Source organism: Vanacampus margaritifer, chromosome 2, assembly GCF_051991255.1.
Source record: "Vanacampus margaritifer isolate UIUO_Vmar chromosome 2, RoL_Vmar_1.0, whole genome shotgun sequence".
NCBI lineage: Eukaryota > Metazoa > Chordata > Actinopteri > Syngnathiformes > Syngnathidae > Vanacampus > Vanacampus margaritifer.
This window is the reverse complement of record NC_135433.1, coordinates 38,583,798-38,597,335: the sequence shown is the minus strand read 5'-3', so window position 1 is coordinate 38,597,335 and position 13,538 is coordinate 38,583,798. Positions and strand designations below refer to the sequence as shown.

General features: G+C 40.4%; 1 protein-coding gene and 1 long non-coding RNA gene across 3 annotated transcripts in view; one reads left to right on the top strand and one right to left on the bottom strand.

Annotated features, from left to right (window-relative positions):
• Window positions 1-13,538, bottom strand: part of LOC144044857 (uncharacterized) — a 109,734-nt gene that overhangs the window by 33,817 nt on the left and 62,379 nt on the right. The gene's annotated exons all lie outside the window — the stretch shown is intronic.
• Window positions 1-13,538, top strand: part of LOC144044855 (netrin-G1-like) — a 93,417-nt gene that overhangs the window by 37,318 nt on the left and 42,561 nt on the right. For both annotated transcript variants that reach the window (XM_077559524.1, XM_077559523.1), the window contains exon 3: window positions 10,868-11,511. In XM_077559524.1, the coding sequence (XP_077415650.1) occupies window positions 10,868-11,511 (644 nt within the window). The remainder of the gene's footprint in view (window positions 1-10,867; window positions 11,512-13,538) is intronic.

The window sequence follows — 13,538 nt, the reverse complement described above, 5'->3', positions numbered from 1 at the left end:
GGTCGATGCTATCTAAAATCAGCGGCGAGGAATAATGGCAACGGCACAAAGTGTTAGTGGAAAGCAGTATAGTGATCTCCGTATGGTGTGTGCGCCAGCGAGAGAAGAGGACGCGGGAAACAACACAAGGCAAGTGTGTGCGTGTAGCAGCTACGCGCTAGCTTACAGCGATCAAACTTCTTATTCTGCCACTGAAGTGTTGTAGCAAATTGTTTGCTGCTAAAATGCAAATAAAGCCCCCATTGAATAAGCAACACGGCGCCCGGTTCCTTTACATGATAAATGAATTGATTTCACATGACCGCGACGAGAGCTGCGTTATCAGCAGCGGCCCAAATCAATTGAGGTTGACGAGTGACGACACTCGGAAAAGTAAAGCTTCATCTCCAGATGATTACGTCCAACAATGTGCAGAAAAGCACTGTGTCTGTGTGCTAACGACAACTTTATATAAATAACAAACGCAATGACATGACACGGCACTGTGTGCTTACTGTATGCCTCTGTTGTTCTCATTCATCCAACTCATTTATTTCTCAATCATTACTGTAGTAATACGTGTTGAAAAGTGCCGAGTGGACTGTAGCTAATGGTGAATCTGAGTGATATTAAACATTGTTTTTTATTTAGATACATTTTTATTTTTTTATTATTATTTTCGGCGTTTTGGTTTTCGGCCAAGCGGTTCTCATTTTCGGACAAAAATTTTCATTTCGGTGCATTCCTAATAAAAATGCTATTGAAAAGATATTTTGGGGCAAAAATGCGCAAAAAAGGACCGAGGCTACTTTGTAATTCACTCTCCATGTTTAAAGGAAAGGAATGAGCCTTAAATTGCACTTGGTCTATTTCATTATTAAAAAAAATAAGATAACTTTGTCTTTGTTTATTTTATAAAGCACCTTTGCCAATAATTAAAAACATTCAACTCAAAATGTCAAATATTGCCTTTTAGATTTTAGGAACACAACTTTAAGCCATTAATACCTTCTTATTGTATACATGGACTATGTATACAATAAGAACGTAACTGCCTCTTATTGCACTTAAAGTTGTGTTCCTAAATCCTAAACGGCCATATTATACATTTTGAGTTGATTTATTATTATTATTTTTTTGTTATTTACTGGGCAAAAGTGCTTTATAAAATAAATGAATTTATCTTGTTTAGGGTTTTTTAAAATCTGAAAAACGATTCAATTTGTGACTCAAATCCGTGACTTTTATGATCCTTTGCTGTCACCGTCAGTACTTAATCTCCCCTGTCCTGTTTGTGGGGGGCTAATCCCCTAAATGGCGGTAAAGTAGGTGTGAGCAGTGGCGAAGAACTGGTGTCTAGACACGATTGGTCGGCAAGTTTTTACTGCCACTCACATTCTGAATATCGTGATATATCGGTGAGAAATTTTCTGACGATATATCGAACATCGTAGTTATCGTGTATCGTGATATTATCGTTGTCGTGACCCACATAGTGTCACAGTATCGAATAATGAGTACTTGTATCGTCCCACCCCTAATGTAAAACTGACTTTAATTGCCTGAATACAGATAGACATATTGATTGATAATTAGTTTTGAAATCAAAAGGAAAGGAAAGTAGTTTGTTCAACTACTGCAGAGGTGGGCATCGAGGGCCGGAGTCCTGCAGGTTTTGCATGTTGCCCTTCTCCAACACAGCTGATATATGATCAGCTCATCAGCAAGCTCTGCATAAGCCTGATAACGATCCTGTTGATTGGAATCAGCTTGTGTTGGAAGTGAGAAACCTCCAAAACCTGCAGGACTTCGGCCCTCGAGGACCGAGATTGCCCACCTCTGAACTACTGTATAGTATTTACCTTAAAAGGGATTTTGTAGCATTTTGTTTCAAACATCTCATTGTTATTAAAAGTGAAGACAATTTTAAATTTTGTTGCATGTTTTTGCAAATCACATGAAGCACATAAAATAATAATAATATAATAATAATGCATTGGAATATATATTAGCCAGACTATCCGTTAGCCTTGGAGTTAGATACCCGTAGGCTTAAAAAGGGGAATGTCAATGTCAAATTTCTTAATGGTTTAACATACAACGGGTCACACTGACTCATGAACGTTGTCGATGTACCAAAGAAACAAACGTAAGAGAAGTGTTAAGGGTGATGTCTGGAGTTGTTGTCTGTTGAAATCTCAACATGTGTCAGCGAAATGGATTGTTCGCAGGCTCGGCCCTCATCCTTCAAGAGGGAAGCGTCACACTGCGGGCAATATATCTCCGCAGCTGTTCAAATATGTCAGTAACTGTCATTTTTATGTCTATCTTATCCATCTGGTTATTAACTGTTAATAAATTACACTGTAAATAGTAAGAAACTTACACTTATTTTTTACATGTGGAAAACGTTTTCTAGTTTTGTACCATATTTCTTACCCCAATTTAATACAGATGGGAATAATTAATTGATTATTAGACATTCTGTTGTTGCAGATTTGTATCTTTTGATTCTTTTTGTCTGTCTTCATATGCTAATTTGCCGTCTAAAAGAAGTACATCATGATGTGAGTCATTTGATCTAAAATCCTCCCATTTTACTCGAACTTACTTTAACCCTCCAGTTATTTGAAAATCCTAGAAAATGTTTTTTAATTAAATTTCTGAATACACTACAATACTGCTATTGGGCTGTATGGTTTATTTTCTTATTGTTTTTTATGATTAAACAGTGTATTATTATTATTATTATTATTATTATTATTATGGTCCTCGAGGTCCGTAGTCCTGCAGGTTTTAGATGTTTCCGCTCACTAGCTCACCTGATTAATGTCATCAGCTCATCAACATGCCTGATAACGATCCTGATCTTCAGTATCAGGCGTGTTGGTAGGCGGAAACATTTAAAACCTGCGGGAATCCGGACCTTGACGACTGAAATTGGTGAACCCTTGCCTCTATATCATATACAATATCCATTTTAAATAAAACCAACTAGGCAATAACAGGCTCAAAATATGTACTGTATGTGTACTATGAACTACCAAAAACAAAAAAAAAATCATATAGCCTGATGTTCACTGCTTTTCTTGACCTGCCCTCATTAGGACTATTGGAATACTTATAAATTTGCATATAATTTCCATTCACCTTAAGATGATCATTTATTTTAAGTACACTCTGCTTTTCATTACCATAATTCATTTTCATTTCAAATTTGATGATTAAACCGCCTGACCAGCAGCCAATTAGATCAACTCCGTAATTCCACACCTGCTGACATTTCGTGCAATCCGTCCCCCCTTGCTAATGATGGGACCCTCACTGCTATCGCACACATCGCCATCATCACTGCGCTAAATGTGCGATAGTGAGACTGCGACTGGTTCAGGCTAATAACGTCTCGTACTACGCAACCTCCTTAAAAGGAACCCCAACAGTCATGACAAGTTTGCTCTATATTATGTATTTGGTTGTTACTTACATAACTATGAGAGTCATTTTTTAAAAATCATTTCCAGTTCAATACATTGTTATTTACGTTGCAACGCATTCAGTGCGTAGTGAGGTAGAATGGCGGCGGCTCTCTGCCGAGCAATGTGAAATGCCTGTCAAGAAGTTAAGTCTCTGTAGCGTTCCTAAAGGGACGATCAAAACTTGAATGGTTCTAGTGAATGACAAGAGCATGGAGTGTGGGAGGGTGACTCTCCCGATCGCATGTTGTTTCTTTAGGAACGCAACGAGGCTTAACTTGCTTTCTTTATGCACGACATTCACTGATGTGTGACATGTTCACTGCATGCCAAGCTAAGATATCCTATTGGCCCTTGAATGCTCTGAACCAATGGCAGGGTAGCTTTTACATGTTGAGGAAAAAAAAAAAAAAAAAAACTTAGGTATTGGTATTGTATCGGCATCGGCCGATACTGCAAAGCTGGGTATCGGAATTGGGGGCCAAAAAACGGTATCGGGTATGGAATTTTTAATAGGTTTCAGTTGAATTAATGAACGCGAACTCACACACATGCACACTCACACAAAAAGGGAAAAAAAGAGAGAGAGCAATGATGATGTTGAATCGGTAAGATTACCAAATGAACAATACTGAGCTCTCTCAAGAAAAAAACAACATTAATTAATTAAATAAATAAAATAACACAAAACCAGTTTTCAACGTCCATTTTTGGACTAAATTTGGACCAGATTGGATGGGCTATAACATGACCCAGTTTTCAACGTCCGATTTAGCCCAAAATGAAACGTCCAAAAGACGTCTGGTGCTGGGTGGGAGCCTTCATCTTCTTTGTGGTCTTCTGTTTCATCAGAGTTGTCTATTTGTTTATCAGTTATGGTTGCATTCATCTTCTTTATCGTAGTCATGTTCTTTGCCATCTTCTTCGTTGTCACCGTCTTTTTTTCTGCATGCTGTTGTCGCAATATTAGTTTTTGCCTTTGTCGTCTTTTGCCTTCTTATTGTCAACTGGTGTTATACTTCTTTTTCTTTCTTTTTTTGTCGTAGTCTTCTACGACAACTTGCTTGTCTGTCTTCTTATTGTTTTCTTCATCTGTCCCCTTCTGTTGTGCAAGTTGTTCAGCCAGAAACCCTTGATTGCGCACTAGACTCTAACACACTAAACATATTAGTAACGATAATTAAATAGAACAGTGATACTAACTAGCTGATTTTGTTTTTGCAGTAACCCTTTTATCATTTCATCCTTGAACACATTCAATTACTTTGTCTAATGAGAAGATTATGTTATGTGCCAGTATCATCAAATGAAAAATTAAACCAAAGCACCCCAATAAAAATCCAAGTGACCCAATGAAATCATGCGATAGTCGTAAAATGTTCCACAGCAGCTATATGATCACCTATTGAGTCTGGCGATTACCCGTGGAAAAGGGTGAGGTGATATTTTTCATCTCCGGTTGCCCTGACTGCAGGTGAAGGATCAAGCTGAGGGGGCTTATTGTCTTCCAATAGGTGGCCCACGGCACAGCGCTGAAGCCCCCCTGAGTCTATCGACCGGCCAGAAGGCGGTGTTTTCGTTGTTAAATAACCACCGCAGGAAATTCGATGGAAGGTGCTGACCTTATTTTCCACGTCCGAGCCATCAGAAGGAATTCCAGCGTGGTGGGCGTTTTGTAGCCCAAAGTAAATAGTGTCACTTACTGTTGGATGAGAAAAGTGCCTCTGCTTTATTGAGCGTTATTAATGAAGGATGGGACTTTTGTGAAAGGAACGAATCCCCTGCTGATGCTGAACAGGCTTTCCTCGGATAGACTGATCGCTCCCCCAAAGGCCCAAAGTGTAGGCGGGCGGCGAGAGGATGATTATGGGTTGAATTTATGACCGCTTCCCCCGTTTCTTCTGTCGGCGTAGCGATGCAAATGTCTCCCTTATTTACGCCTCGCTGTTCGGTGGGGAAATAGCTCGTCGTTAGCCGCAGACGTGTCGGTCTCAGGGAGAACAACAAATGAAAGAAGCAGGAGAAAGACCTTGGGGAAATCACAGGTTCTACAAAACGTTCAAATATAAGACCAAAAAAAAAAAAACACTACCTTTTGATTACATGTGACAAGCTTATGGCTAGCTAGCTAGCTGCCTGGTCAAAAAGCTAAGAGAGCAGTATACATCTTTACTAAGTGCTCTTTGTCATATGCATTGTTTTTAGAAAGTTATTTGCTCCCCAACAGTTGATTGACACAAGCTTTGGCTGAATGTTATCAAGCCAGGAATCGGAATTCAGACCAGGAAGTTGAAACTTACTAAAAAAGTCATAGATGTACGAAAATCCATGATACCGGTCGTAAAAGAGCCAACTCGAAGTTGTTCACCAAAAGTTGGACAGTAACATCTCTGGTTGAGTCTTCAGGGCAGGACGGTAGAAATAGAAGAAATAAACATGGCCCAAAAAAATATTAAGTGTTGTTCCGATACCATTTTTTAAGACCTGATACCGATTCCGATACTCAGTTTAGCAGTATCGGTCGATGCTTGTTTGTTTTTTTAACATAAAAGGCTGCCCTGTTATTGGTTCAGTGAATGTCGTGCACAAGCAAAACACAAGATGCTGCTTCCAAAGTCCTATATTAGCGTTGGAAATGATGGTATTGGCATGTTACTTGTTAGTACCTGCCGATGCCACTGTTTTAATGCAGTATCGGGGCCTCTCCCGCTATCGGTACAACACTAATAATAATAATGGACTTAAATGCACCTGTCACAAAATATCCAAGCCAAGGTCCTGTGTACACAAAAAGCTGGTCAATACTGGCTCCATCTGAGAGTCCCATCAAACCAAAATTGGGAGGAAAAAAATGGAAGTAGAAACCTTTGAAAACAAAACCAGTAACAGCCCAAAAAGATTGAAAGACTGAAATGTATAACACCGGTCACAGAAGATTCCAAGCAAACTCTTTTGATTGCAAAAAGCTACTCCATGACTGTTTCATCACATCAAAGGAGTAAAAACCAGAAGTAAGAACCTAACAAACAAAACAGTAATAGCACGGACAGATCGCCATTCATTCCAATGGGGGAATCGGACCCCTGGTCGTAAACAAGTATTTTGTTCACACAAAGATCGTCAAATAGGAAGAAACGCTTTTCTGGTGGAGTTTCATCTGATTAAATTGATTCTCATGCTGTTCAAACTAACATTGTACTTTGCAGCCTGGTCATCTTGGAAGGGGAATTCCTTCATACACTATGTGGCCCTTCTCAAATTTGCCCCCCCCCCCCAAAAAAAAAGGATTTTGGAGTTTTTCCCTTGCACAAATGAACTTGACAATATCGACTCTGGCTGACAGTCTTATTAAGCAATGGATAGGAATAAAAAAATGAATTTAAAAACCTGCCAAAATAAGATCAGCAACAACACGGACTGAATTGCACCACCCCGGTCGAAGAAAATCCAAATATTTTGTTCACAAAAAAATGGGGCAATTCTGACTCTGAATGGGAGTCAAAAACACAAACAGAAACGTCAAAACCTGCCCAAATAAAACCAAAAGCAGCACAAACAGACAGTCGGAAATGCTCAACACCTGTCAAAGGAGATTTAAATCAAAGTCACTTGTTCACAAAAGGTTGGACAATACTGGGTCTGGCAGAGCAGAAACAGAAAGCCAAAAACCTCAAAATTATGAAACACGCACACAAAAAACAGCAACAACACAAACAGATTATTCAACCTGGCTGTGATTTATCATCCTGACATCCTCCATAACACGCACTCTGTTTTCTGCCTCCTTGGCCTCTGTGCTTGTGCGTTGGCGTCTCAAGGAGAGAACACTTTTAGCAGCTTCCTTGGAAACCCGGCAAGCGGAAAAGGTCTCCTTTTACATTCCTCCCGCTCCCGTCTCAGCGGCGTCACCCTTATTAGCCTCCTAATTGGATTACGCCACGCGCCTTTGAGTCAGCTCGCCCCGCAATCTTGCCGCTACGTGGCTTTGTTATTGACTCCCAGCTGAAGAGCAAGTGGCTGATAGCATGGCGTGGCTACAAAAGGAAGAATGAAGTAAGGAGATCTGTATCAGCGACACAGGGGCGGGGTCACGTATCAAACCTTCTTTGAGCATTAAATAGAGCAGAAAATAAAACTCCTCTTGGGATGAATGGAGGGAGACAAAAGCAGCAAGTGAATAAGATAAAATGTGCCGAAAAATTTGCACAAAAACTTCTCACAAGATCTTAATTCAGGCTAAAAAGATAGCAAAATCCAGGCTGTGGTATCAACTGCTAACATTTGCTAAGTTCTAACACTAACCGCTACAGTGGTTCTTTAACTTTAGCTAGCTAGAAAGCAACTCTCCCAAGACTGTGCCACGGCTCAGTTTTGACTGAAGAAATGGCAAGCTCAAGGCAACAGTGTGGACTGCTGCATTAGCTGTTAACTCCAACCGCTAGCCTGCTTGCTAACTACCCTGCTGGCTAGCTTTTGTAAAATTAGCACAAAATCTTAGAAGATTATAGCATCGTTTCGCAAACTTCGGACAGAAAAGTCCGGTTAGTGCTGCCAACTGCTAGTTAAGCTGCATTTGAGGATGGTCGGAAGTCGGATATATCCGAGTTGGTTTTTCCTAGTTGCGACCTGAAAGCATTTGAGGCTAAAGTAAACAACCAAAATGGTGGATAGTGATAAATTGTTTTTTATTTTGGTCCTCAAAACTCATTTTGACCTCCAGCAAACTTGCCTTCTTGCAATTTTGCTTCATTTATTGTTATCTTATTTCATAAGACTTCAATACAGTTCAGTAGTTCACTGTATAACTTCATGCAGGGAGATAGCGGCATACTGTCACGCACGTGAAGTTATGTTGAATATTTAGGAATAAAGAAAGCTTACAGTTTCATACTCAAGTAAATTGTGTTTTACCATTCACGGTCTGTGTATCCAAAGCGGTCGCCATTGTAGAGTAACGTCACTCGTACCATTAAAGTCGGGGTACTTCCCCCCCCCACCCACTTCATAAGGGGAATTTCCGATTTCAAGGGGGTGTTCCCGTACACACTTCCTGGTTTGAACTCGGAAAAATCTGCCTTCCGATTGACCATCCTCGAATGCAGCATTATTTCTGACTGGAGAAAAGTACATCTAGTGCTGTCAACTCAACTGATAACAATTGTTGGTAGCTATAGCTACCCACTCACTTGCTAACTGTTGTATGCGTTCGTCTAACTTTAAAGGTTAAAACTCAACTCGGGAACCACGTGTCAGCGTTTTGTGCAAAGCTAGAACTTAGCTGCCAACATCAGGGGACTAAAGGAATGAAGTGCTTCAATTGATTTTTGGAGAAACTCCTAAGCATTTTGGAAGCAAACTATTGCTGTCTTTGGGCACATTTTGTAGAGGATGGCTTCACTAACATAAGCTTTCACACATGCTACATTTCTGGGTTTTAAGAAAGACAGCCACAAATACACACCCATTGGTCAGTCTACTCTGGTGGCTGCAAGTTCACGCAGACTGAGATAACTGAGAACCAGCCTGGGTCCCGCGACATGAAACATGAGCAACATGAGACATCAATAGATGAGTGCCTTTTAGTCTCAAAGTTGTTTAATTATAGAGTGGTTAACGTCACATATACAGCTGTAAAGAATCTTAAAATAGCTGTTAAAATGTTGCCTGTACAGTAAATAAGTAACAAGGGATTTAATACTTTAAATGTGATCAACATTTTTCAGATGTTCAGATCCTTTGAGCACCACTAAGCATTGAATAAAATTCCTTACAAGACAAAAGCAGCGAGTGGTGCTGTAAAATAAAAACGTAGCAGCGAGTGCTTATCAGTATTCTTTGCGGCAATCCTCGCCGCCCATGTCAATCTCGCTCATTGAGAGCGAGCGAGCGATAAGCGCCTGGGCGTTGCCGAAATGATTGTTCTCACCTTTAGATAATTCCAGCGTGTAGGGTGTCAGATGATTGCTGATTATCGAGCTGCTTTACAGTGGATGTGAATCTCATCAGCACTTAACCTCATTGTTCCGGGGCGGGGCAGGGGTGAGCAGAATGTCAATGGGAGTGCGCCTTCTGATCTCTCTCTCTCACTAACACACACACACACACACACACACACACACTCGAGAGCGCTGGTTCCTACTCATAGACAAATGCATCGAGAAGCTCTGCGCATTCTCACACCACACACAAATAGACTGACTGGGTCCGGATGGATGAATGTGGTACACACAGCAGACTAGGGGGCCCCATGAAAAATACATGTGACCCCTGTGTTTTATAAGAAACAACTCATTTGGATTCCAGTCCCATATCAGGACTGGAATACCACACCGGAATATCAATTACAGCAGCAATTTGGGTGGTGGCGGCGGAACGGTAGTATGCGAGGATCCGCAGAGACATCTTAATGAGCCGCTCTATGTATCCAGTGTGCGCGCTTTATCGAGTACACATGGAGCAGAATGTGATAGAAGTGCTTTAACACCGGCCGAATGAAGACAACGCTTGGTTTATAATGGTGAGACGTGGGGCGCTAAGAATCGCACTGTGATGTTCACGTTACATAAACATATCTACAGAAGAGGATCAGGGCCAGTGAAGAGAAAGAAAAGGTTCAGGATTCTGGCTTTATCTGACTTTTTTTTTTTTTTTTTTGCCGATGTATTCTCCGAGACCTCATTCGCTTGCCAATAATAAAGGACCAACCGGAATTTCATGATGGGGAAAAAGGGGAATCTCTAGTTAGTAATACTTTAAAGTGAGAATTCTGACTTTAATCTCAGAGAATTCTGACTTTAATCACGGAAATTCTGACTTTAATCTCAGAATTCTGATTTTAGAATAACTGTTAAGTCAATGTACGTAAATTATCCCATATTCACTCTTATAGTATTGCAAAGCATGACTCTGATGCTTTCCAGCTGCAGGGCAGGAACGGTGCCTTATCACAAGATAGTGTCTGATTGAACTGTTGAACACTGAAGACATGTCTGTATTATTATCTGCATAATGACTCATATCCTTGAAGGTTCCTGCTGTGTGACCCCTCCCCTTTAGAGCAGCAACATCTGTGTAAACTAGGGAAAATCCTATTAAAAAGAGAGGACTCGCCGGAGTGTGCTCAAAACGGGTGGGAGATCTTTGCACGTCTCTGTCCGCTCTTCTCATGAGTAAAAATAATCTAAGTCTCTTGTCTACATTCCTTGTTAATTGTTTTTTAAATGTTCTAGGTTGGCTAAACCTCACATCTGACTGTAAAGTGAGAATCCTGGCAAAAAAAAAATGTTTCTCTCTTCATTGGCCCTAATTATTTTCCGCACATATCCCACTTATACAAATCTTCCTTTTTTGTGTCCATAGTAGAAGCCTGGCTACATCAACTGACAGGATCGCACCTTTTTTGGTTGTCTTTACAGGAGAACCCTTACATGTGCAACAACGAATGTGACGCAAGCACTGAAGAGTTGGCTCATCCGCCCGAGTTGATGTTTGACTTCGAGGGTCGCAACCCCACTACCTTCTGGCAGTCCACTTCATGGAAGAAATACCCCAAGCCGTTGCAGGTCAACATCACGCTGTCGTGGAACAAGACCATCGAGCTGACCGACGACATTGTGCTCACCTTCGAGTCGGGCCGACCGGAGCAGATGGTCCTGGAGAAGTCGCTGGACTACGGCCGGACTTGGACGCCCTACCAGTTCTATGCCACCGATTGTTTGGACGGCTTCACCATGGAGCCAAAGACGGTGGGCGACCTCACACAGCGTACTTTGCTGGACATCATCTGCACAGAGGACTACTCGCGGGGCTACGTGTGGAAGAACGACAAGACGGTCCGCTTTGAGATCAAGGATCGCTTTGCCCTGTTCGCCGGGCCTCGCCTGCACAACATGGCCTCCTTGTACGGCCAGCTGGATACCACCAAGAACCTGAGGGACTTCTTCACCATAACCGACCTGAGGATTAAGCTGCTGAAGCCGGCTACTGGCGCCACCATGGTGGATGAAAACAACCTGTCCAGATACTTCTACGCCATCTCCGACATCAAAGTGCAGGGAAGGTAAGAATTAAAAAACAAAAAAACTTTTGACTAGGTCTTTTTTTTACTGTAAATCTATTTAGCCTCATTTTAAGTGTGCAGTAGGTCCTCAATTTCCAACAGAGTTCCATTCCTATAGAGGTGACGTAACTTGAACAATGTGGCTTCCATTTACAAGCCCCTCCCATCCTACATTTGTACTTTACACACTGGTAGGAAAATATCCAATTGCCCATTGAGTAAGTGTATTTTGTATTATACATTTAGAACCCGTGATTAAGAACTATTTTTCCATATAAAATGATCCAAAATGGCCCCACCGTACTATTCTCGGAATCATGAAAACCAAAAAGAATTTATTCATGGTTTTATAAATCAATATCGGGCTTGAAAAGGAAAATTCGATATTGATTATCCGTTTTTTTTTTAAACCCAGCCCTAGCACAAACATATCAATTTGACAAAATTACAATTAGCAATTGTGTTTTAATACATTTCCTAAAAATCAGGGATGTGATTTTTCCGCTAATTCGCGGAATTCCGCTTTTTTTATCTCCCCCCCAAAAAAAAAAAAATCCGATTTTTTTTGATTTTTTTTTTAGTAGTTCATTGTGTATGCACATGACTCCGACAGATAACATCTTCTGCTATAACAAAGACATTTGTGGTATGCTCTAATATGAGTTACTTTTCATTTGGTCATGATACAATTATTTGTTCATGAAATTTGAACTCTTCAACATTATTTATGTGTTAACTTAGTAAACACATTAGTTAGATATGATGATATTCTCAGTGATAGTTTTTAAAAGCAAAGGCAGTCCAATGTTTTTGAATGTGACTGATTTTGAGTTGACTAAAACTGCCATTTTATATGGGATAGTTCAATATACATTGAAAATTTATGCTGTTGTTTTGTCTATTTCTTTGTCATGTGAGTGCATTGAAAGTACTTAAAAACACGGAAAACCCATGAGCTCCGGGGGGCTTCGCTAGCTAGCCTAGCTGGGTGCCAGCGGCCCCCAGACCCCCGGCTAAATTTTCAGATAATTTCACTTTGGTCAAATCACATCCCTGTAAAAATACAAGTGGCCAGATAATCTAAAGTAGACAGGTTTTTCTAAAATCTCAATCTCTCAAAACACGCTGAAAATTGGGATAAACACTACTCACAAAAAGTTAGGGATATTTGGCTTTCAGGTGAAATTTCAGGATGAGCCTAAAAAAAATTCAAACCTTTACAGGTGAACTTAATGAGACCTTCTCTAAGCTGTTCAACAGTTAAATGTTTCAGTACTTTTTGCACAAGTTGCTGTTCTCTAATGAGGAGTTTAATGGCAAAATTTAAAAAATGACAATGCTCCATCTCATGGAGGTGGTATCATCAGGGAACGGCTGTTGGAAACTGGTGTACCTCAATTGAAATGGCCTGCACTTTCTCCAGACCTGAATCCTATTGAAAAGGAACTCGCCATGTAAACTCTGCACCCCAGAACCTCAATGTCCCGAGGGCTGCCCTTCAAGAAGAGTGAGATGCCATGTGTCTCAGCAGACAATGAGTCAACTTGTGAACAGCATGAGACGTCCTTGCCAAGCTGTAATTGATGCTCAAGGGCACATGACGAGTTATTGAGACAATTAAATTTTGTTGTTGTGGTGTATCTACCATTGTTGTTAACTTTGGTTTCAATGAATTGTTTGTCATGAGGAAATCACCAGTGCATCCTTCTACTTAAATGTCCTACTTTAATCATATGATATCGCTGTAGCATGAACTTTTTACATTTTCTATTAATTTCACCTGAAAGCCAAATAACCCAAACTTTTTGTGAGTAGTATATTAGCAGTAAACAACAAGTTTGTTTCACTTTTATTAGAGAATACAGAGAGAGTACAGAGAGAAAACAAGATTTTTTAAAATTATTTTGGGGGTGCGCATTATACACGGGTGCATATTATACACAGGATTTTAAAATTTCCTATATTATTTATATAAGGGATGGGCATTTGATCACCTTGGTGTTCCGTGGAGAAAATCAATGATCAAT